Raw genomic sequence first — 24,032 nt, forward strand, 5'->3', positions numbered from 1 at the left:
TCTGCCATCTGTATGTCAAACTGAAGCTAAGTGGAGTTTGCTTTTTTACAAGTAGGGATATTGTTTTTACTGTTTATTTAAAATATGAATATATATGCAACAGAAAAAAGTAGGAATATATAATTGAATGTATATCCTTTTATTTAACCCCCCAGCCCCAGCTAGCTCAGGGCAACATACAATCTCCCCAGTCACCCATACTGTACATTTGTTTAATCTTCACAACAACCCTGCGAGGTAGTGTAGGCTAAGTGGCTGGCCTTACCTCACCTAGTGAGCTCCATGGCTGTGCGGATTTGAACCCAGAACCACCCTATGCCCTTGCCCAACAAAGTAACCAAAGTAACATGGTGGGTTTGTTTTTGAGCTGCATTTACATTCATATCGTTGGAAAGGGAGTTTGTAAACACCACACAAAACTGACGGGCTGAAGGGCACGGGGGCCTTCTGGAGAGGAAGATGCCCGCAGATTACAATAAGCGAGGCCTGCAGCCTCGGATGCGTCCTTCATCCTAGCCTTTCTCTTTCGGGCCTAGCCGGTTTCCGCCCCAAGGTCAAGCCTCCGGCCCAGGTTGCTAAGGTTACCCCAGGTTACCCTTGGCAACGGGAGCCAGCTCTGCCGGGTGGGGCAGCAGAAGCTGAGGCCGCGGAAGCGGAAATCCTCTTTCGTCCCCTCCCTTCAACTCCTTTGGACACTCGCGAGAGCTGCCCGCTGTCAGCTACAGCAGCGGTACCTCTCGCGAGACTTACGCCTAAGGAGGCGGGCGGGAAGGCTGAGTGGCAGCTCGCGGAGGGAGCAGGAGGCGGTGGCCAAGATGGCGTCGGAGGGTGACTTGGGCAGGAAGTGGGACCGGTGCTTGGCTGACTCCGCCGTCAAGCTGGGTAAGGGGGCGAGGGTGGGAGCTGTGGAATAGGGAGCGGGAGGGGGCTCGCCCTGTGTTTACGGTGTGGTGCTGAGGGGGAAGGAAGACCTGGGTTAAGGAAGGGACAGCCCTTGCTCTAAGGCCCTACTCAGGTTATCCTCGCCTGGCGTGAGGCCTCGTGCATTTAGCAGCTATGTCCTTAGGATTCAAGGGTCGGTGCCTGGCTTGCCAATAAATCGTCGTGCTTCAGGGATAAGTTATTTATGCACGCACGCAGTTTTCAAAGGCATTTTTTAAAAGGAGTTGCAATGCATCCAAAACATTGCAACCCACTTAAAAACACACACCAAATTCTTAAATACGGCAGCCTGCTTTTCAAAAGCAATCGCAGGGAGTATATATATATATATATAAAATATCTTGCCCCCCTCATCGCAGACCTTTCTTCCTGAAAGAAGGGGAGGAAACTCTGTTGCAACAGAAAAATAAATATCTCCCTTGCTTTCCACCGGATCCTGCCTCCATTCATTCTTCTCTGACCGATCATGGACTTAGGGGACTCTGAGTCCCATGGGAGTTGGGCAGCAAGTTTTTACATCAATTTCAAAAGTTTTCCCAAAAGCAATTTTGAAGCCCACCCAAACCCTGCAGCTGACTTCTCAGGAGCCAGTCTTCAGAAGGTGCAACCCCCTATATTGTGTTGTTTGCTGCTGCCTTGAGGAGATAACAGTGTTCAGAAATATTGTGAATAAAACTGCCAGTGTTTATAGCTGCTTTATGGGGGGGTCCATGGTGCTGTGTCCCTATTTTTGTCTGGGAAATGTGGTATAGTATAGAGCTGACCCTGGCAGCTATGTTATCCACTTGGACCATACAGTGCTATCCTTCAAACGGCCTGTCACTGGAGGCAGTCAAAGTTTGTGTGTAGGAACTGAATAGCTGTGGAGCCACCAATAATGTTTCATTGTGTTTTGTCTGCTGAATAGCTTTCGCTGCAGTTAAACTTCTAAAATGCAGGATTATCTTCTTCAGCAGTAACAAGAATCATGCTGTCTGGGTGTGTTTAAAGGTCTAGTGGAGGCATAGTTCATTGGTTGAGCGCCTGCTTTGCATGGCAGACATCACATGTTCAATTCCCAGCACATCCATATAAAAGGATTGTAGGTGATCCAGTCTGGGAAAGACTTTGAGCTTCTGCCGCCTGCAAGAGTGGCAGTAACGTTCAATTACAAAATAACAGCAATATATGTATCGCTTCTGTAATATTTAGCCGTTTGAACACACCATCACAGCAGTTGTTGTATCAGTCCTGTATGGTGGGGGTGCGGATAATGCTGTGAGAGTGATTTGCCTAAAGCCACCTGGTTTGCCCTTGGGCTTGGCAGAGGTGAAATCAAAACTAATAACTGTAGATCTGTGGTGTTATATTTTAGCTACCACTCCCAATTCCTAGTTGATAGGGCCATTGCAGGTTATTGATGGTAGGGGGTGAGTTCACTTCCAACCACAGTGGTGCCCCGGCTTTCCTATATTTATTTTATTTGTTGCATTGCATTTATATCCCATCTTTTTCTCCAAGGAGCTCACATTGACATACATACCAGCCCCCATTTAATCCTCACAACAACCTTGTGTGAGGTAGGTTAGTCTGAGAGGCAGTGACTGGCCCAAGGTCACCCAGTGAGCTTCATGACTGAGTGGGGATTTGAACCCCTCTGACACTGAACAACCAGGATGTCTTTGACAAAGGTTTTGCAGGGGATACACTGTATGACTAAAGTTGGAGGATTCTTTGTGATGTATGAGAGAGACCCCTGTCTCACAGTGACAAATCATTTTGCTACCTAGTAGTCACCATTCATAGAGCTTTCAGAATTTCAAAAAGTGCTTCACCTAACATTCTCTTGTTGTAATGCTTTACAACAAGCCTGTGAGGTAGTCCAGTGTTATCCCAATATTGCAGTTTTAGGGGTGAAAGGGGAGTTGCTTTTCTAAGGTCACCTAACAATAACAAGTTTACTGCAAGTGTGAAGTTTGATCTGGGGGACACACCTACCTACTGGGGAGAGGTTTTCCCCATGGAGTTTCTGCCTGACCCACACCTGTTAAACATGCACATCTGTCAAACAAAAAGGTGACCACCTGAGGCACAGGAATGGGAAGACATCCAATGTGAATGGGTTGTATGTGAGTTCTACTAGAGTAAACCCATTGAAACTAATAACTGTGACTAACCAAGTTCACTTATTTCAGGGGACCTACTCTGAGTAGAACTTAGTTTGCAGGAGACTGAGGTGTTGATGAGAATTTGGGAATTCTTCTGCGGTGTGATGTGAGGAGGAACCTGCCTAACTGAGATCCATGTTGGTGCAGTAGACGGTGTGTATGTTGGATTTCTGCTGGGAAGATCTGGGTTCAAATACCAACTCAGCTATGAAGTTCTGCCTTGGGCGGATCGCATTTAGCCTAACCCATCTCACAGTAGGTGATAGAGAAGGCAGTTGCTCTCGTATCCTGCTTATAGGCCTTTGGTAGGCCTCTGTGAGAACAGGATGCTGTACTAGTTGGGCCTTGGCCTGATCCAGCAGTCAGGCTCTACTGATGGGTGTGAAATGGAGACCTGAAGGGGTGGGTCTGTGTTGAGACACAAGGAAGCAATAGTTGGGAATAGCTGAACTTAATTACTAGCTTAGTACAAGCAGAGAATGAGTTCAGACTAATGTGGAAAATTGATTCCCCACCAGCCCCTTCTTGCCTCTGGTTCCTATCACCTCCATCTTGTCAAAAGGTTTTCTTAGCTTGGCTGCCTCTTGGGATTTCTTTCCAGTCTTTGACCTGCCCTGCAAAGCTATTACTGTCTTTAGGACCTGTGTGATCATATTAATCCCAGCCAAATTAAAATATTTCCCCTTCCTTGAGCACTTAGGAAGTTTGTGAACATTCTATGCCATCATGTCAGCTCAGCCAATCTGCATTGGAAGCCACAAATTCTATATAATAAGTGTCCTTCGCCCAATCTTTGGCGTGCTCATATCCAGGCTTGGTTATGCTTTGGGGGTCACTCAGTTGATTTGTTTTTGTTGTCACTGATGAGCATTAGTGAAAAGAGGTTGGGACTTTGCCCTCTTTCCCAAAGTTGGAGGGTGGCCGCCCCCCGATGTGTCTTGATTCTCCTGCACTCCTACACCGAAAACCTCGCATGAACCCCTTTGAAATGAGAGTTGTGCAACATGTTCCCAGTAATATTGCGCCCAGAGTTGGCTGCGGTTTTGAGGTTTCTGTTTGCCGCCAACTCCCCCGTTCCCATACCGGGAGAAAGTGCTTTTAAGTTTTGTGTTATAAGACTTGTTTACATGCAAGTGGAGTGGATAAGAAGAGCAAGAAGAAATAACAATGATCCAGTTTGAATTGCAAATGAGTTAATAATCGGATTTGTGCTTGCTGTTGCAATTTTCTTCTCCTCTGGCTTCTTCTGGGCAGGTATTAATTTGATTTTAAATGAGCAGGTGTCTCATGCTTCGTAAGAGGGATTGAGGATGTGATAAGAAGGTTTCTGGGTTGATAAACAACCTAAGTAGAATCTTGCTGGATCAGGCTAAAGAGAAACCATCTCTGGTCCAGCATCCTGTTCATAGCAGTGGCCCACTAGATGCCTCCAAAAAGCCCACAAGGAGAGTATGGAGGCATCGGCTATCCTTAGGAAGATAGAAAGCTGCCTTCTTCCAAGACAGAGCATTGGTCCATCTAGCACAGTACACTGACTGTCACATCAGGGTCTCAGACAGGACTCTTTTCCCTTCCTCTTGGAGATTTGAACCCAGGACCTTCTGAATGCAAAGCGGGTACCCCACCACTGAACTATGGCCCTTCTTTAGAACACATAGGAAGCTGCCTTTGACTGAGTCAACTGCTTTATCTAGGGTAGTGCTGTCCATGTTGACTGACAGCAGCTCTCCAAGATTTCAGACGGAACATTCCCAGCCTACCTGGAGATGATGGGAATTGAACCTGGGGCCTTCTGCGTACAGTACAGGTGCTCTTCCACTGAACTGTGGCCCATGTTTGTCCCTAGCACCTGACAGTCATAGGTAAATTGCATCGGAAGATGGAGGGACAGTTTAGTGGTTGATAAGACTTCCCCTTCATGAAGTTGTTGTAATCCTCTCATAAACCATCTACAAAGTATTGATGGATATTGTCAGAGCTTAGAGCAATTCCACATTCATTCTTCTTTAAAACAAAGCATAATCACACAACAAAGTGCCTGTGGGTCAGTGCCCAAAATCCCCTAAGGCTCATTTTGCAATTGGCACAGGCCCAATTGCGACCATTTGGAGATCTCTGGATGCTTGGTTGGTGACAACCTGTCTGGCCCCTCCAGCTTTCTTAAACAGGTAAGCAGAAGAGCTTATATATTGCATATATAGTCATACTTCTGCTTCTTGAGAAGTGGGTTTGGTGAGCCTCTTTGTGCACAGCAAATTTCAAGGCTGCTGAGTTAGATGTGCATGCGTGTAAGCTATTGGGTTTCACAGAGTTCACAGTAAGGTGGAGCGATGAAGACTTCTGTGAAATGTGAGAGCTTGCATCAATGTGAAGCTGTCCCATTTAAAAAGTCAGCATTTGACTTACCGGTATTTGTGGCTGGTACTGCAGCTGTTCCTCCTACTACAAGGTATTTGGTTTAACACCTTACTCCTCATCCCCACCAGTAACCAAGCTTAAGTACTGCATTTGCCTTTGTTTGCCCCTTGCTACCCACCCACCTCTTTTCTGTTTTTGCTGCAGACAGCTTAAGAAGAAGTAGCCTTTTGCAGATCTTCATAAAGAGACGTGCTATCTTGATGGTGTTTTATATCAAGGATGGGGAACCTTTGGCTTTCTAAATCAAGCTTCCTCAAACTCGGCCCTCCAGATGTTTTCGGCCTACAACTCCCATGATCCCTAGCTAGCAGAACCAGTGGTCAGGGATGATGGGAATTGTAGTCTCAAAACATCTGGAGGGCCGAGTTTGAGGAAGCCTGCTCTAGATGCTTCTTAACCACAACTCTCATTACATCCTTGCTGAGGCTGGGAGTTGTAGTTCAGTAACATCCGCAGGGCCAAAACTTGCCCACACCGGTTCAAGATGGATCAGTAGTCTCACCTGGTAGAGTATCTGATATAGTAACTAGCCATGATGGTTATGTTCTGCCTTCACAGTCAGAGACAGCAGTACTTCTGAATACTGGTTGATTAGTCCACAGCAGTGGCAAACAGTCGGATGATCTTGCCTCTGTGTGAGGCTGCAATAATGAGGGAACCATTGAGAGATGGGGCCTGTTGTGCCAATGAGGGAACCATTCAGCATCTGACGCTGTTGCCCTCATCCTGCTTGAGGGTTTCCCACAGGCATTGGCTTGGCCGCTGTGAGAACAGGAGCCTGGACTAGATGCACCATTGGCCTGATCCTGCAGGCTCCTCTTATGTCCTATGCTCATAAGCAGGGGAAAGATCTTGGGTTTGTAGGCTGCCCTCACAATAAACTGCTGCAGAGGAGCATGTAGATCCCCTGTCGGTGTGCATGCCCCCAGCTCTTGCTTGAACTGAACACACGCCTTGTTCTGAGGATTGCGCAAGGCAATTGACTCAATTTTTCCCAACCGAAGCCCTGCCAGAGGTTTCCCAGCGGGAGTTTCTCACCGCCTGCTTGAACTGGGCCAGAGTCGTGTTTAGGCACAGGCACTTGGCCCAGAGCGTGAAAGGGAGCAGTGATGCTTATTTCACATGTATCAGGAATTAATGACATGTACGCACAGAGCCAGGGCCGCAGTTGCAGAGGTAAGCATAAATGAGCTTTGCCTAGTTGACAGTGGCATTCCAAACCCACCAGGGCCCACATGATTCTCTGGGAACACTTTCTGATTTCCTTTTTTGCTGAATCCAAACATGCAGGCCTGATAAATCCTTAAGATGTAAAGCCATTTATAAATAAAAGTCCATATAGTTATTCAACAAATGTTTTTAGTTTTGTTTTTTAAAGCAAAACATGACTTGCAAAAACTTCAGGAAAACAAACAACAAGGCAATGAAACAATTTTTTATGATTTCCCCAGAGTATCCTGAAAATACACTATGAAAATCTGTATTCCCATACATAGAACGGTATATATCTGTAAAACATGTTCTTATAAAGTGATCCACAAGAACATGCTTTACAGATGTATACCGTTCTATGTATGGGGATACATCTAAATTTCAGGCATCTAACTCTGAAAAAAGTGTTGTGTGTGCTTGATTTGCCGTATCGTTTGCTGCTCTTTCTGGTAAGCTGCTACTGGGGCAGGTGCAAAGTGCCTGCAGAGGGTTTTTTGTTTTTTTTAAAGGAAAGGGTTATGTCCAATCTTAGTCCTACCCACAGTAGACCCACTGGAATTGGTGGGCCTGAGTGCTTTAATTTCTATGAGTCTACTCCGACTCTGAGTAGGGCTAACACACCAAACCTTATTTGGCCTGAAAACTCTGGGTTGTATCTCATGTTAATGCTACTCAGAGTGGAGTGGACCCATTGAAATGAATGCGCCTTGGTAAGCTATGCCCATTAATTTCAATGAGTCTACTCTGTTGTTTGATACAACCCTCTTTGCCTCCAGTTCCTACCCAGGATAAGTTTCAGCTTATCAGGAGCCTTGGAGAAAAACTCTCCTGTTTTGCTGTTATAACTGGAGGTGGGAAGTGAACTTGATCGCTTCTGCTGATGAAGTGTGATGTGAAAGGCATCCCTGTTACGTATGCTGAACACATCCCTGTTCAGCAGCGGCAATGCCACTGCTGGGAGGCGGGCTGTTTTTCCGGGTGGGCACAATTCCACTCCACTTCCACAAAAGGAGCTGCGAGCTGAAACAGCCCTTCCTCATCCTTCAAAAGCAGTGAAGTTGGCCTGTTTTGAAGTTGTCATAGTGGTGGGTTTTGAAACAATTAAATGAAGGAAGTGATCTAAGGCGCTTTAATCCACTTGTCGCTGGGCAAGTGACTACGAGAAAGCTGCTCCTTTCCAGGAAGGCATATCTGATGGCTCCCTTCTGGGCACCCACTCCTTTGCAAGCCATGTTGTCATGTAGAGCCACGCCTGTACATGAACTGGCAATGGCCTGCAAGTTCATAAATTGCCCGCTCCTCTCCGGAAGACACTAATGTGCCTTTCGTCTCTAATCCTTTGTTTGTTTTGACATCTTGGAATAAAACACTTCAAACTATTAAATATTCCTTTCAAAATACAGCTTTTTAAATTATAAGGATTTTCTTTTGAGGGTGGTGAGGTGATCAACTTGACCTTCGATTGTAGTTTCCTGCAGTTTATAATTTAGGGGATTTTCTGCTTCTGTAGTCAGAGATAACCACTCAGATAGACATTGGGCAGGTTCATGGCGTAACGTCATAAGAGCTAAATGTAGGGTTGCCATACGTCTGGAATTATTCAGCCCCCTTAAGCAGTACTCAGACGGAAATGTCCGGGAAAACAACCTTGAGCAAAGGATTTTCACATTTTGAAATATGGCAACATTAGCTAAATGGAGCTTCCAGGTTTGGGTCGGCCACTGTGAGAACAGGATGCTGGACATCTGAAGGCAGCCCTGTTTAGGGAAGCTTTTAATGTTTGATGCATTACTGTATTTTAATATTTTGTTGAAAGCTGTCCAGAGTGGCTGGGGAAGCCCAGCCAGATGGGTGGGGTATAAATAAAAATAAATTATTATTATTATTATTATTATTATTATTATTATTAATGAGCCATTGGCCTGAGCCAGCAGGCTTTTCTTAGGTTCTTAAGAGACCAATCTGTTCTCTTCTTGTAGGTGGCTGGAAGGTAATTAGGAGAAGTCTTATTCAGCATCTGTTGAGCTAATAAGCGGTGGGATAAGTGGGGGACAATAAAGGGGGGTGTTGTCTGGCTTCCCAACAGCTGTGGCTGTGGGGGTCCGATGCCTGGGGAGAAGGAAAGCTTTGAGGATGGGTTCTGTGGGAGTGAAATAATACTGCGGGTTGCTTTGAAGTCTGAAGCTGGAGCAGAGAGTCTGGGAAATTGCCTGTGCCCCTGTATTCCTTCCATTCTCAAACCCAATTCCGACTAGCTGGCATAAGTCTCCAAACTGGAAAATACATGGTGACTCTGAGGGATTAGGATTAGACTTCAAAATAGCCCTTCTGTCTCCAGAACTTGACTGATTTGGAAGACCAAATCAGTGTCAAGCTGATCAGAACTATATGAAGAGCCAGTTTTGGTGGCAAATGCAGGGATGGGGGGAGAGAGAGAGAGAAAGAGAGAAAGGAGATATCTGCATGCTCAGGGGGGACCCCAAGATTTGCAGTGATTAGAGTGTTGGAGTAAGACCTGGGAGACCAGGGTTCAAATCTCCACCTGGCAAAGAAGCGCACTGGGTGTGACCTTGGGGCCAGTCACTGCCTCTCAGCCTAAATTACATCACAGGGTTGTTGGAGGGATTAAATGAGAGGGAGAACCATGAATGCCATCAATTGCAAGACATATTTTATAAAGGAAACCCCAAGGGGCAACCTTCCTCCCAAATAGCCCAGTACAAAGCAGTAAACTTAGCAGCCAAGGGATGTTGAATTTCAGTTGTAAAGGAAAAATTATGGTGGGGGAAAGAGCAGAATGGAGTGTACTGGAAGAGGGCAAAACTGGCTTTCTAGAACACTGAGTAGCAGCAGCACCTTGGTGAAGGATAAAACTGCATGATTTTGTTGCAAATCTCACTTGTCTGCATTAAAATATGGCCAGGTGATAACGTCTATTTGGCCAGTGCTTATATTAAAAGAATGTAGAGTAATTGCCTCCGCAAACCTGACATTTGGCAGGATTGCAGCTATTGGAAAAGGGTCTTCTATCTTTTATTTTTTGAAGAGGTGGGAGGAAAGGGGTGAATTGACAAGAGGCCTTAAAAGAAAAACCCAATTTTTATGAAATTGGAATAACATTGTATATGGCAATGGCTAGTGTAGCATGTGCCTTTGGTTTGGGGAAAAACTTTGGATGTAATTCATCTTTCTGTGTCATTGCTCCATTTGCAATACAGTGGTGCCTCACAAGACGAAATTAATTCGTTCCGCGAGTTTTGTCGTCTTGCGATTTTTTTAGTCTTGCGAAGCACGGTGTCGGGAAAGTTTTGGAAAAGCTTCAAAAATCACCGAAGTCTTTAAAAACCTCAAAAAAGGCTACCACACCGCGTTCTATGAGTTGCTCCTCGAAGTCAAGTCGCAACTGTATTAACGGTGTTAAGAAAAAGGAAACAAACTTGCAAGACGTTTCCATCTTGCGAAGCAAGCCCATAGGGAAAATCGTCTTGCGAAGCAGCTCAAAAAACAAAAAACCCTTTCGTCTAGCGAGTTTTTTGTCTTGCGAGGCATTCGTCTTGCGAGGTACCACTGTACTTACAGATGGTGCAACAGAGTAAAAATTGGGGGTTAAATTAGCTGTGGCAGAGAAGATTGGCATTTGGCATGGGGTGGGTGGGGAACAAAAGCACAGTTCCTGCCTCCCCAAGGATTGAGGAAAGAAGTTACGGCCTGGCTGAACTGATTTCAAAATTCAATTTGAGGCTCTCCCAATGTGCTGGCTGGGAATTGTACTCCAAAACATCCGGAGGGCACCAAGTTGGTAAAGTTCAGCATGTTTCGTTCAGGAACATTCCCCATTCATTGATGGGACCCACAAAAGGTGTGTGAGGCCCTAACTCAGTGCCGGGCCAATTGGATGGGGTTGCCCGGAAGGCCCATTTCCTCCAGGCCAAGTGGCTGAAGACATCTCAAAGAAGAAAACCACTTTCCTTGAGTCTTCCCCTCCTCTTTTGCCTTTCCTGGCTCTGAAGGGAGGGAGGGAGAAGCAGGAGGGGGTCTGAGACTGCAAGATATTTGGCTTTTATCCCCTGTCCGTTTGTTTTCCTTGTAAGTGGGAGCTTTCATCTTTTATTGTTATGAAGTTAAAGGCTGGCTTGGAGGTGCCGGTCTTTAGTGGAAACAGCTGCCTGCTGCAGTCCCTCGATGTCCCCTCGGTCAGGTGGGAGGGCCTTCTGGAGCAGCGCCTTGCCCTCTTAAAAGGAAATTGACCGTGCAGCTCCCCAAAACGGCAAAAGCCATCGGCTGGTGTGGCTTTTTGCCTCTTTGCTGGTCCCTTTGTACAGTACCGTCCATAACCAAACTGGCAACTTGGCCATTTCACCTCTAGGGACTTCACTTGGATGAGACTCATTTGTTCCAGCAGTGTTTGTGTCTAGGAAAACCCCCAGTGGGGTTGGACACACACGGCTTCGAAAGATTGACTCAAACTCCCCTTTGCTTTCTTGGCGACATTAAGGAGATGACCACAGAACCACAACAACCTTCTGGTTGGATGAAGAACTGTCCACAGCAACAGTTTCATAGATCTTAATTCCTGTTTGTGCTTTGAATTTGGTGTGTGTGTCTGTTGAATTGCAGGCCAGAATTGTCCTAGATAGAAATTATTTGAACTGAGCAGCTGGTTGGGCAGACAGGGGAGGGGGGAACATTTGCCGCATTTTCTTCTCAATAAAGACTGGCGGTGCCCTCCATTATAACCCTTGGCATGTGACATCAGTCTTTACGGCCCTCCAGGTTGCAGTGGAAAGCTGGATAGGACATTCTTGAAAATCTACCAAAGTTGCCTGACCCTCACAGCCTCTGCCCCAGAGCTGTGGGGCCATTCCCATAAGAAGCTGCCCCTTTATTGAATCCAGCACATCTTCCTCACCCGATCCAGCCTTCACCAACCCTGTGCCCTTGTAGATGTTGCTGGGCTACAGCTCTCATCAGCCCCACCCAACACCGCCCATGGTCAAGAATATTATTTAGATGATATCTTGCTCTGAATCTATTCGTGGAGGATAAGGTTATCGATGGCTACTAGCCATGATGTCTGTGTTCTGCAGGCTCTTATGTTCACTCCTCACTCATCTGGAGGGCACCAGTTTGATCTACTTAGAATGATCTAGTTGTCTCCTCCCCCAAGCTCTGTGGTTATCGTATTCTGGGCAATCATCGGACATTGGTTTTTCCCTAACAGGATGGAAAATGGTAACAGAAGCAACTGTTTAAAGGTCGGTGTTCGCGTGATGCACAGTTCATCTCCCATTTCTCATTGATTAGCTAACTTGTTTAAGTTGGCAGAGGGGGAAAGAGAGAAACCATCCTTGAGCAGGAAGTCTAAGCCTGGACCGCAGCATGACTTGCTGAGCTGGACAGTTTGAGCAAACGCCCATCTCATCACCCCCCCCCCCCGCTCCCCCCAGTTCTGCGTGTTGAAATAATTATTTTCTCTAAACAGCCTGATTTCCAGCAGTGGTACTCGAGAAAGAAAGGAAAGGCAGTGTGTAGCAAGGGAAGGAGTTTGTGTGAGCCTCGGGTCAAGGAGGCCAAACAGTTTGTGCTTTTGATGGATCTGTGCAGATGGTAATTTGGGTTTAATAGCATAAACACCCTCTCCATACATACCCCCCCAACACCAGCTGTTCCATGGGGAAGCTGGAGTAGGGTGGGGAGACATCGGTTGTTGCTAACAGTCATTCGTGCCTTGATGCCTGCTTGACTACAAACTCTAGGTGCGCCCTGCCGCCCCCCGGGCATCTTTTTAAAATTAAATTTATTTTCTAATTTTAAAATTACAAACCCACAAAAATCATGCTTCTAGCTGTGTGGTAACACTGGTTGCAGAATCCAATCACACCAGTCAAAATGTTCTGGAATGTGAGGAAGGCGATGACTATGCGCTCCCTCCATGGTTGGAAGGAGCAATGCTTCTGCTGGAAACTACAGGAGGGGAGAGTGCTCTGGTGCTCGAATCCAGCTTGCAGGTTTCCCTTTGAGGTAGCCTTTCTCAACCTGTGGGTCCCCAGATGTTGTTGAACTACAACTCCCATCACTCCTGGCTAGCAAGGCCAGAGCTCAGGGATGATGGGAGTTGTAGTCCAACAACTTCTGGGGACCCACAGGTTGAGAACCGGTGCTTTGGGGCATCTGGTGAAAATGTCATTCTGGACTGCCTGACCCAGCAGGGCTTTCCTTAATCATCTTTATGATAATATCCTGTCATCTCTTCTATCTTGCCAGGAATCAGCTTGCAGTATCTCACAATCCTGGGGCGCACCATCTAAATATGATTTCAGATCTTGTCTGCCCTGTGCCCCGCTGCCAAGATAAACAAATGAGTTCCCGTAACAGATTCAGCTTAACCTAAGCTGTGTAAGATATCATCTAAATAAAATCTCAGGAAGAACTTCCTGCAAAATCCACACACTGTATTGATCTGTGGTATCTTCTTCCAAATCCAAATCTATGGCTTACGTTGACATATAGATGGAGCTTGGGACTCTACTGCAGGAGGGGGTGCCAGTGCTTAGCCTCGGGACATGACAGTGTTCCAGAGCATGGGCAGAGTGTGTTTGCTTTACAGCTGCCATGAACAATAAACCAACCATGTCGGTTTGGGGCCTTGCACGGTCAATTTCCTTTTAAGAGGGCTAGGCGCTGCTCCGAAGGGCCTCCCACCTGACCGAGGGGACATTGAGGGACTGCAGCAGGCAGCTGTTTCCACTAAAGACCAGCACCTCCAGGCCAGTCTTTAACTTCATAACAATAAAAGATGAAAGCTCTCACTTACAAGGAAAACAAGCAGACAGGGAATAAAAGCAGAGCAAAGGGCCCCCCCTTTGGTTCCCACCTTCCCAAGCCACGATGAGCACTAGAGGACGGGGAGACCGCAAAGGAAGCAATTTTCCTCCGAGATGGCTCCGGGCCACTTGACTTAGGAATAAACTGGCCTTGCAGGCGACCCCATCCTGTTGACGCAGGGCTGAGTTAGCGCCCCATAGACCATTTTAGGGGCCCATCAATATCTGGAGAACATTTCTGAAAGCTGTCCGCTGCCTCCAGGTTTAAATCCAGAGCGAGATGTGCCGTGCTTGCCAGGGACCGTAGCTCAGGGCTGAAGGAGCACATGCTCTGTGTGTAGAAGGTCCCGTGGCTCAGTCTTGGGTAGAAGGCCTGGGGAACCCTTTGGCAAGCAGAGCAAGTACTGGGCTAGCTTGGCCAATGGCCCGATTTGGCATCGGGCATCCCTAGGAGGCCTGTAGCAAAACGGTAGGCACTCTTTCTTTGCATGTAAAAGGTCGTGGTTTCAGTCCCTGCCGTCTCTGCTAGTAGAAGCTAATAAGCCTTTTCCTTCTGTTGCTGTGCTTTTGTGCACTTTTTTAAAAAAAGAAAGAAAGGGAGAGGCAGTGATGGCCACCATCTTGGAGAATTGGGCAGATTCCGTAAGATTAAGGCTATTGATGGTTACTAGACACAATGGCTATGCTCTACCTACACAGCTGGAGGCATCAGTGGTTCTGCATACCAGTCACTGGAAACCATGGGAGGGGAGAGGGCTCTTGCATTTGGGTCTTGCTTGTGGGTTTCCCACTGGAGCATCTGATTGGCCACTGTGAGAACAGGATGCTGGACTAGATGGGCTATTGGCTCCATCCAGCAGCATCTTCTTATGCCCTGCAATGAATAGTATTGTTCCCTTGTGGGCATGTGGGGAGGCCTGGCAGGCTCCGTTAACTCTTTCCTTCCTCTTGCAGGTGCTGGCTTTGGGTTGGGCGTCGTCTTCTCGGTCATCTTCTTCAAAAGTAAGTGATGGGTAGCTCCCAGGTGCATACCCCGCTTCCGCTCCAGGTGCTTGTCTTCCTGACATCCATTCTGAGGGGACCTTGTGCCACCATCCCTCCCTTTATGCTTTTGGATATTGGCCAGCCAAAGAAGATGGCAGGGCAGCAGGGACCCATAGCTTAGCGGTAGAGTACTTTGTTTGCATGTGAAAGGTCCCAGATTCAGTCCCCAGCACCTCCCATTATAAAGATCAGGTAGGCAGCTGACAGGGACGTGTTTGGTGCTGTGGGTTAAACCACAGAGCCTAGGACTTGCCGATCAGAAGGTCAGCGGTTCGAATCCCCGCGACGGGGTGAGCTCCTGTTGCTCGGTCCCTGCTCCTGCCCACCTAGCAGTTCAAAAGCACGTCAAAGTGCAAGTAGATAAATAGATACTGCTGCGGCGGGAAGGTAAACGGCGTTTCTGTGTGCTGCTCTGATTCTCCAGAAGCGGCTTAGTCATGCTGGCCACATGACCCGGAAGCTGTACACCGGCTCCCTCGGCCAATAAAGCGAGGTGAGCGCCGCAACCCCAGAGTCAGCCATGACTGGATGTAATGGTCAGGGGTACCTTTACCTTTACCTTTAGGCAGCTGATGACGAAGACACTTCTGTGCCTGAGATCCTGGAGCTCCACTGCTGACCAGAGTTGGAAATACTGGGCGAGTTCAACCATTTCCCCAACCTGGTGGCTCTCCAGTGGTTGCTGGAAGCCCCAACTCCTGTGAGGCCCCCCCCCCCCAGCCAGCACAGCCACAGTGTTAGGGATGACCAGTGATGTGTTAGTAACTCTTATGTGTATTTTGCAGCCTAAGTTTCAAAGGCAGGTTTAGTAGCCCCTTCTAAATAAAGATCCTCCTCACAACGTACTGCGGTATTTGCTTTCTCTAAATAAAAGCTGCCTTGTTGACATCAGGATGGGATTTGAGCACACGGGAAGAGCCCTTTTCAGCAGCCATTTGCAGCTTGATAAACATTTTTAATATATATTTATGCAATAACTTCCTTCTGTTTAAAAACAACAAGCACTGTGGAGCCCATCTGTGTGTTTCCCCCCACCCCCAAGCCCAGCACCGTGACCCATTTTTAAAACAGGTTTTACTCCACCATGCATTTTGTGGGATAGGGTGGGGTGCAGGTTTTTAGGATTTGCAAACAGAGATGAGCCACTTGAAAAGATCAACCTGGTAGCTGTGGAAAGAGGATTTCTTTATAACCAGGGTGAGGAACCTCCCCTTGCTTCGCCGCCTTTGGAGGGGGCAATCTGTCAGGGGTCGGCTGCTGTCAGTGGGGGGGAGGTGGGCCAAGCCAGAGGTCAGTGGAGCCACTTCCCTCCTCCTATTTCCTTACCAGGGGAGGGAGAGTGACTGGAAGTGGGGAGGAAGAAAAGGGTCCTCCTTTCCTTCCATTCTGCAGTTTTAATCTGAAATCTTAGGCTCAGCGCTGCACCCAGAGCTCAGAAACTGCTCGCGCTAATAAAATTCCCTGTTGCAAAATGCGCCTAAAACAATGGGAGTTTCAAACACTGGCTTTGGGGAGTAAAAAAATTGGGAGGGGGGCATGTATGCCACCTTGATCTCCTTGGAGAAAAAGGTGGGATATAAATACAATGCAATCAATGAAATAAACGAATAATAATTTTGTTATGGTGGTCTGCATGTGCCACCTAGTTACAATCCCTACAGCAGCCCTGCAAGGTGGGGGTGTGGAACCTTTTATCAGCCCAAGTGCCCCATTCCTTCACTGGCAGTCTTCGGGGGGGGGGGGCGGAAAGCACATGTCAATAGTGGGCAGGGCTAGGTGCAAATGTGGACAGAGCAATCGATGGCTTTCATCTCTTAACTAGTAGGCCAGCCTGAGGCTTCTGCAGCCTCCCTCCCCAAATGCCTCTCTATTCAGGCAAGCAAGAGTCCCATTTCAAGGACATATTCTAGCTAGGCAAAAGCACTCAAGAGTGGCAAGTGGGCCATTGATGGGGCACAGAACTGGGGAGAATTCCAGGGGCCACTTAGCAAGGCCTGGAGGGCCATTTCTGCTATAAGGCAAATCCCTTTCAGTAATATGCCCCTGTTTCAGAATTAAGCCTGAGAGTCGCTTGCCTAGGACCCACCAGTGGGCCCATAACAGTTTTGATCCGAGAACTTCCCCATTCAGAGTTCAGTCCATTAACCTCTCACTGTGCTGCTATACCAGCTATCATTGATGCCCTTGCAGAATTTCTTGTTTCGTTGAAGCATTGCGAATTATCTGGACCTTGATTCGGGCCACATTTCATAGTGACATTCCCATTGTTCTTCCATCTCTGTTCTTTCTCTCTTTCCCTCCCTCTCTTTCCTTCCACCTTCTTTTGTTGCAGGGAAGACGTGGCCCATCACTCTCGGGTCGGGAATGGGCTTAGGAATGGCTTATTCAAACTGCCAGCATGACTTCCGGTCTCCTTACCTTCTCCACGGGCGGTTTGTCAAAGTGAGTCTGCTTTTGAGAACTCCTCTCTTCGGTCGCATCCACATAATACATTAAAAGACAGTATTCTCTAAGCTACTAGCATGAGTTTGACCAAACTGCGGGAGGCAGTGGAAGACAGAAGTGCCTGGCATGCTCTGGTCCATGGGGTCACAAAGAGTTGGACACGACTAAACAACAACAAATACCACTTAAACTTCCCCAAAAGATCCTGGGGACTGTAGTTTGTTAACTGCTAACTACGCTTCCCAGAATTCTTTTGGGGAACCATGACAGTTTAGAGTCTCTTAAATGTGCTTAAGATGTGACCTTATAGGTATTTGCTTGGTCTGGGGTAGGGAGTAATTCCTAAAAGCATAGCAGGCACCTTCTGTGCCAACTTTTAAATGCCTGCTGAAAACCTTTCTATTCTGCCAGGCCTATTCGGGCAAACAAGAATACCTGTTTCCACAGTGGTTAATTGATGCCCTGTTTTTAACTTCTTTACGTTTTTATTGTATGGTTCTCTGTTTTTATTGCTTTAAACCACTTTGATGTTTTTTATGGCACAGCAGTATACAAATCATAGAATCATATAAATATTTTTATAATTAAATATTAAACTCAGGGGAAAGTGGGTAGCCTTCCAGATCCCCCCCCCCCCTTTTAACTTAACAACCAGTGCAGTTGAGAGTATGAGGTTTGTGGGTCTAGCAGACGGCCGTCTTAAAAAAGGGCCATGGGACACTGTTGTTTTTGAAAACAAACGGATGTCTTGCAGCAAAGGTTTTCACATGCTGGAGTCGAATGCTCTGCACATTTGGCAGAAATGCACACGGCTCTTTGGGGTGGGGCGATTGTAACCAGTGGAACCAAATGGTCACAAAAATTAAGAGAGTAGAAGTCTGTGACAATTATACATAAAGTTTAAAAGAGTGCTAGGTGGTCAACGTGATCGTTTGCAACAGCAATAATTGGGGGATAAATTTCACGCCTGTAGTGGGTGAGAAACCCTGGTCTTTATTTAAGCCCTCAACTAGAACTATGAAAGTTGTGGATTGGGGAGTTGCATCTAGTGCTAGCCCTACTCAGAACAGACCCATTGAAGTTAATGGGCAGACCTGATTTAGGTTCATTCATTTCAGTGAGCCTGTTCTAACTTAGTTGGATACAACCCAGTTTCTGATTCAGCCATTTTCCCACGGTGCAGCAGGAAACCCTGGTCTCAGTTGAGCCCCAGCGTGTAAGATCTAGTTCAGCCACTTTTCTTTGGCAAGGGGGCTCTGAAGTGCTCTCTCTTCTGATATAAGTCTGGGAATGTAACCAGAGTACAGCTATGGGGCTTGGTTGCAAGAGCTTCCTGGCCTACTCAGCCAAGAGTGGGGTTACACCCCCCCTTGTTGATTTACCAAACCCCCTTTCCCTTTGCTTCTCTCTTTCCTCATCCTCTCAGCCAAACCACCCTTGAGCCAACTTAGCCTTTCTTGCTTGCAGGTTTCCTGCCACCTAATTCTCCCTTGAATTTTCTTTGGCAATTGCTTCCCCCCCCCCCCCTTGGAAATTGGCACGCTTCGTGCTTGCCTGCCTTTTTTTTTTGCTAGAACCCCAAGATTTACCAACCAGAGCCTGGTGCAAAAGTCTTATTGTTAGAATTGAAGAGCATTTTCGTCTAGCATCCTTTTCTCTCAGTGATTAGTGATACCTCTGGGAAGCCTGCAGACAGGACCTGAATGCAACAGCAACCCTCCCCACTTGTGTTTCCCATCAACTGAAATTCAGAAACCTTGCTGCCTTCGATTGCACATTTATCCAGAGATCTGCCAGTTGATTCTAAGCTACATTCTGCCCACCTCTCAGTCCAGCCCTCAATTGTCTGGCCTTGCACACCGTCAGTGCTAATTAGTTTGATGACTTAACTCCCAGCCAGTGTTGGTTGTGGCTTTCTTCCAGATGGGAGAAGAAGTTGCTAATTCCAATTTGATGACTGGTATAGGTGGAGTGGGGTGGGGGGAGAGACCCATCTAGCAGCCTCACCATCCCCCCCCCGAAGAATTGAGGCCTCCAGACCACTCAGCTGTCCACATCAAAACTGCGTCATGCTTCCCGCAATGTTGCGAAACGGCCGTATAAAGTTTATAACAGACTCTATTCGTGGTTTCTCTTCCTCCCACAAACGCACAAAACCTCTCTTATGGAGGAGCAAATCGCAGAACAGCCTTGGGCATGAATAAGCCCTCTAGTATGGCAAGTTGTAACTGTGCACTCAACTGTATGTCGCTTAATGTCGGGGCTTGGTGTACATAATACTTTTGGGGGGGATTGTTTTATGTAAAAAATAGAATTACAATTTGTTACTGCAGGTATAATCAATGCAAACAGAGAGCTAAACAATAGAAATTCATTATCCCCTCCATCACCCTCCCTCAAACGACCTAATACGAACTCTCTTGATCTTCAGATATTATATTCACTGTTTACAGCATCTGTTACATTCCATAAAACCTATTGCTTTCTAAAAAAAACTAATTACTGTCTATATGGGAGCAGAAGGAAGGAGTTGATAAGGATCCCAGCTCTACAATTCTATGTTTCTGTGTCACACACACACAAACATATATTAGCACTTCTTTTTCTTCAAATTGTGGAGGAGCAGGGAGAAAAAATGTATTCTTTTGCTCTTATCATAGAATTGTAGAGTTGGAAGGGACCATGAGGGTCATCTAGTCCAACCCCCTGCCCGACGTGAGGGTCGAACCCACAACTCCGAGGTTAAGAGTCTCATGCTCTACTGAAATGCCACCAGGCATTTGGCTCTGTAGGCTTTTGAGTGTGTCTTTGCAAAGGCAGCTGTAGCACAACAGCACCTTTCCTTAAAACTGAGACTTCCTGGACGCAGGGATCCATTTCCCCTTATGTGCTTGGAGACCAGGGAGTCCTCATGTCAGGGATCTAAGGGGAGGGGGATAGCTGTGGTCACAAGAGACCAGGGCCCTGCGGGACTTGACAACTTTCCGCAGGGCCTGCAAGACAGAGCTGTTCCGCCTGGCCTTTGGTTTGGACTCAGTCTGACCCTTATGTTTCCCTCCCCTTATGGTTTTGATCTATGGGCTACTATTAAAATGGGGCTGCATTTTAAATTGTATTTTTAACCTGTATTTTAAATTGGTCCGGTCCTCCCCATATGATGTTTTTATTGTACTTTTATTGGTGTTAGCCGCCCTGAGCCCGGCTCTGGCCGGGGAGGGCGTGGTATAAATAAAAAATTATTATTAATATTTATTATAGAGCGGGAGTTCTTCTCATATAAAGGTAACTCTTGGGTGGCTGTGAGAGAGGATTGGACAAATCCATGGGGAGGAGAGGGCTGTCAATGGCTATTAGCCACAATGGCTATGCGCTGCCTCCACTATCAGAGGCAGCACGGCTTCCAAACAAAAGTTGCTGGAAACCTGAGATGGGGAGAGGGCTCTTGTGCTCGGGTTCTGCTTGTGGGTTTCCCACTGAAGTGTCTGGGTGGCCGCTGTGCCATTGGCCTGGTCCAGCAGGCTTTTAATGTTCCTCTGTTAAAGTTCTGCAGCAGGAACAGACCTGCAACCCTAAGGCCAAATGAGTAACCGCAAGCCCTTTTTCCCCCTTCCACCAGGAGCAATGACGCAGGCCCGACCCACGCCTCTCTTTTGCCAGAGGATCAGCGGCACCTTGGCAAGTCCTCGGGAAGGTCGAAGCGTCCCGGCCTTGAGGCAACGGCCTTTGGAAGCGTTCGGCCCGTTGCTCTTTTTTCCCGCGACACCTGGAACCGAATATCGTTTTTTTTGTAATCCCTCTTTTGGAAACGAAAACGGGGAAGGTGCTGTTCTGGAAAGTGAAATAAAAACGAGAGTCCACCCCCTTGCCTCCTGCGCCGTCTGCTGTGTGTAGAAAGGGAATGTGTGGGACGGCTTATTTTTCCGTTTGAACTAGCAGCTGTGGCCACCTGGTTAAGTTCCTCTTTGAAAGGCACCCCCCCCCGTGACAGCTGTCCTCTGTTCCTCTCCCACTTGCAATCAGCCCCCGCTGAAGTTTACAGTTTGCGTTTAAAGAAAGCAGCCCCACCCCATAGATCACCCTCTTTATCTCTGCTGTAGTCTGGAGATGTCCTTTAGCAGCAGCGACTGTCTTTAAAGAAAAAAGACCAAAACTCATAAATGAGCAGGCAGATAGAAGAGGATCTGGGGGTGGGGTCTAGCCCTCTAGCTGGAGACATCAGCGTCCTGCACCAATGGGGAAGGAAGATGGGGGCCTGTAGCTCAGTGTCAAATAACAGGAGGACATGGGATCAGGGCAAACACACTTCTAATCCGGCATCCTGTTCTCATGGCGGCCAGCCACGTTCCCTGAAGGGGAGCCTGGGAAGCAGGAGCTGAGTTCAAGAGCAGGGCTCTTGTGACTTGTGATTGCAGCAACTGACACGTTCAGAGGCCGCTTCCAGTGGCTGGAAGTCGCAGGAGGGGAGCGAGCTCTTGTGTTCAAAGCCAGCAGGAGACCCTCAGGCAGGCACCATCCGGTTGGGCAGGATGCCAGACTAGATGAGCCATTGGCCTGGTTCCTGCAGAACTCTTCTGATGTTCTGACCCGCTCTGTATGCCAAAGGCACCCGATTTCAGTCTCCGCCATCCAGACAGGGCTGAGACGTAGTTCTGCCAAACCCCGGAGAGTCGCTGCTGCTGCTGCCGCCTGTCAGCATTGACTGTTCCAAGCTAGTTGGGTTGAGGGTCCGACTGCTATGAGGCAGCTGCTTATATTCTTGCTCCTTAAGGGGAGGGCTGTAGCTTAGTAGCAGAGCACCTGCTTGGCATGCAGAAGGTCCCAGGTTCAGTCCCAGCAGCATCTCCCAAGTAGGGCTGGGAATGTCCTCCATTTGAAACCTTTGAGAGCTGCTGCTGGTTAGGATAGACTAGATGAACCAAGGGCCCGGCTCACTGCAAGGCAGCTTCTTGTTTAAACTAGCCCTTTATTCAGAATCATGAGCACTGGAATATTACTTTGCCTTTAGGAAAATCATAGAATTTCAGAGTGGAAAGGAGTCCCATGGGTCATCTGGTCCAGCCCCCTACAATGCAGAAATCTCAGCTAAAGCATCCCTGACAGATGGCCATCCAAGCTCTGCTTAAAAACATCCAAGGAAGAAGAGTCCACCACCGCCACTCCGCTGTCCAAACAGCTCTTACTGCCAGAAAGTTATTCCTGATGTTTCATCGGAATCTCCTTGTAACTTGAAGCCGTGGGTTCGAGTCCTACCCTCCAGAGCAGGAGAAAACAAGCCTGCTCCATCTGTCCTGTGACGCCCTTGAGATATTGGCTGTCATATCTCCTCTCGGTCTCCTCTTTCACAGGCTGAACATACCCAACTCCTTCAACCGTTCTTCATAAGCCTGAATTTCCAGAACCTTGATCATCTTGGTTGCCCTCCTTGGCACACTTTCCAGCTTGCCAATATCTTTAAATTCAGGTGCCCAGAACTGGGCACAGGACGCCAGGTGTGGTCTGACCGAGGCAGAATAGAAATAGTACAGATCAGCTGCAGAGAGCATCTGCTTTCTGGGAGGAGGTCCTTTGCGTCTACGAAAGCCGTTTTGGTGGATCCGTCTCGGGAAGGGCCAGTTCCCGTGCTGCTGAGTTGATCATGGCATGTTGAGAAGGATCATCAGAAGCTTTCCTTGTGCTGAGTCAGATCCTTGGTTCATCAATCTGTCTACACTGACTGGCAGTGGCTCCCCAGGGTTTCAGACGGCGGCAGGGGGTGGGGTGGCATTCCCAACCCTGCAGGGAGATGCCAGGGTTTGAACCCTGGGAACTTCTGCCTGCAGAGCTGGCGCTGAGCCACTGAGCCACGGCCTTTCCCCATTCCTTGCATTCCTTAGCAAGCTCCAGAATGCAACTCTTGATTCCCTTCCAACGAAGTGCTTGCCCATCTCTTGTTTTCACCATCTGGTAAACGAAGGAAAGATGGGTGCACAACATCCTGCTTCTTCCCTTAGGCGCCCGGCTGGGAGCCTACCTCCAGTGAATCCCGCATGCAGGGCACATAGGCAACAGCTCCACCCTGGCGCCGCTCCCCTCTGTAATCAGCCATTATGATCCCAATTCAGATCTGGCAGGGGTTAGCAGCATTCGGGCAGTTTTGTAGCGCCAGTGAACCTGAGTCCCTAATGAGAGATGTCATTCCCTTTCCCCGAGGCATGGAGGAAATGCTTAGATCTCCTCCTTTGCGCCTAACCTAACCACACAGCTGCCCAGGGCCGTGAGGTTTGTCTCTGGATTACTACTATGGAGTAAGTTGAACATGGGCAGGCGAGCTGAATGATCTCATAGGCTTTGTGGAAAGCCCTGCATCTGGAAAAGCAGCCTGTCATAGAGGAAGGGGGTGCCATACTAGCTTTCTAGATGCAGGATTCTTCTCTATTCCCACTCCCCAACATGGAAGAACTCCACCATGTTCATTCCTCTGCCCTATGTTTTGGATTGGGTCCAGGCCCGCAACAGCTAGATGTAAAAATGCTAGATCTGTAACCACTCTGTATGTGTGTGTGGTCATCTTTGGCGATCACTTGTGGCCAAGTAAGATTGTCTTCCATGAACACAGTCTTAACGGTGCCTCCGTAAGTGACTGTGGAGGCTCAGTTTTGGATCCACACGTCCTTCCACAGCGGGGGGACGTAGGTTTCCTGGCGGGAGTTGGTCACGGTGAGGATTTGCCAAACATGTAAGAATAAGCTTGCCCCAAACTCAGGCATTATTTGTTCAGTTTGCTTAGGAGCACCTTGCCTGCGGTGAGCACAGTGCCAAAGGTCTGTTGCGTGGAGGGCTGTTTCTGTTGCCTTTCTTTATCGCCACTGCAGCGTTTTTCCGTCAGATGCTGCCGGCTTTGGAAAACATCCTTTTGGAACGCAAATGGGAGCCAGAGTATCTCCGCATCCCCCCTCCGTTCTCATCTCTGCATGCAACCAGGGCTGTGATGTCGGAACAAAAGCAATTAACGTGCATGGAA

At 47.7% G+C, this 24,032-nt stretch overlaps 1 protein-coding gene and 1 long non-coding RNA gene across 2 annotated transcripts; both read left to right on the forward strand.

The window, feature by feature from the left end:
* Window positions 1-770: 770 nt before the first annotated feature.
* MICOS10 (mitochondrial contact site and cristae organizing system subunit 10) lies at window positions 771-20,889 on the forward strand. The gene is made up of 4 exons (XM_081018034.1): window positions 771-882; window positions 14,498-14,545; window positions 16,920-17,029; window positions 20,649-20,889. Exons 1-4 carry the CDS (start codon window positions 816-818, stop codon window positions 20,655-20,657), a joined length of 234 nt encoding a protein of 77 aa, XP_080874160.1. The 5' UTR covers window positions 771-815; the 3' UTR covers window positions 20,658-20,889.
* Window positions 14,552-15,428, forward strand: LOC308483806. The gene is made up of 2 exons (XR_013989796.1): window positions 14,552-14,783; window positions 15,153-15,428. It is a non-coding gene; the product is annotated as an uncharacterized lncRNA (long non-coding RNA).
* Window positions 20,890-24,032: the final 3,143 nt, after the last annotated feature.

Source organism: Podarcis pityusensis (assembly GCF_964106645.2).
Source record: "Podarcis pityusensis genome assembly, chromosome: 8".
NCBI lineage: Eukaryota > Metazoa > Chordata > Lepidosauria > Squamata > Lacertidae > Podarcis > Podarcis pityusensis.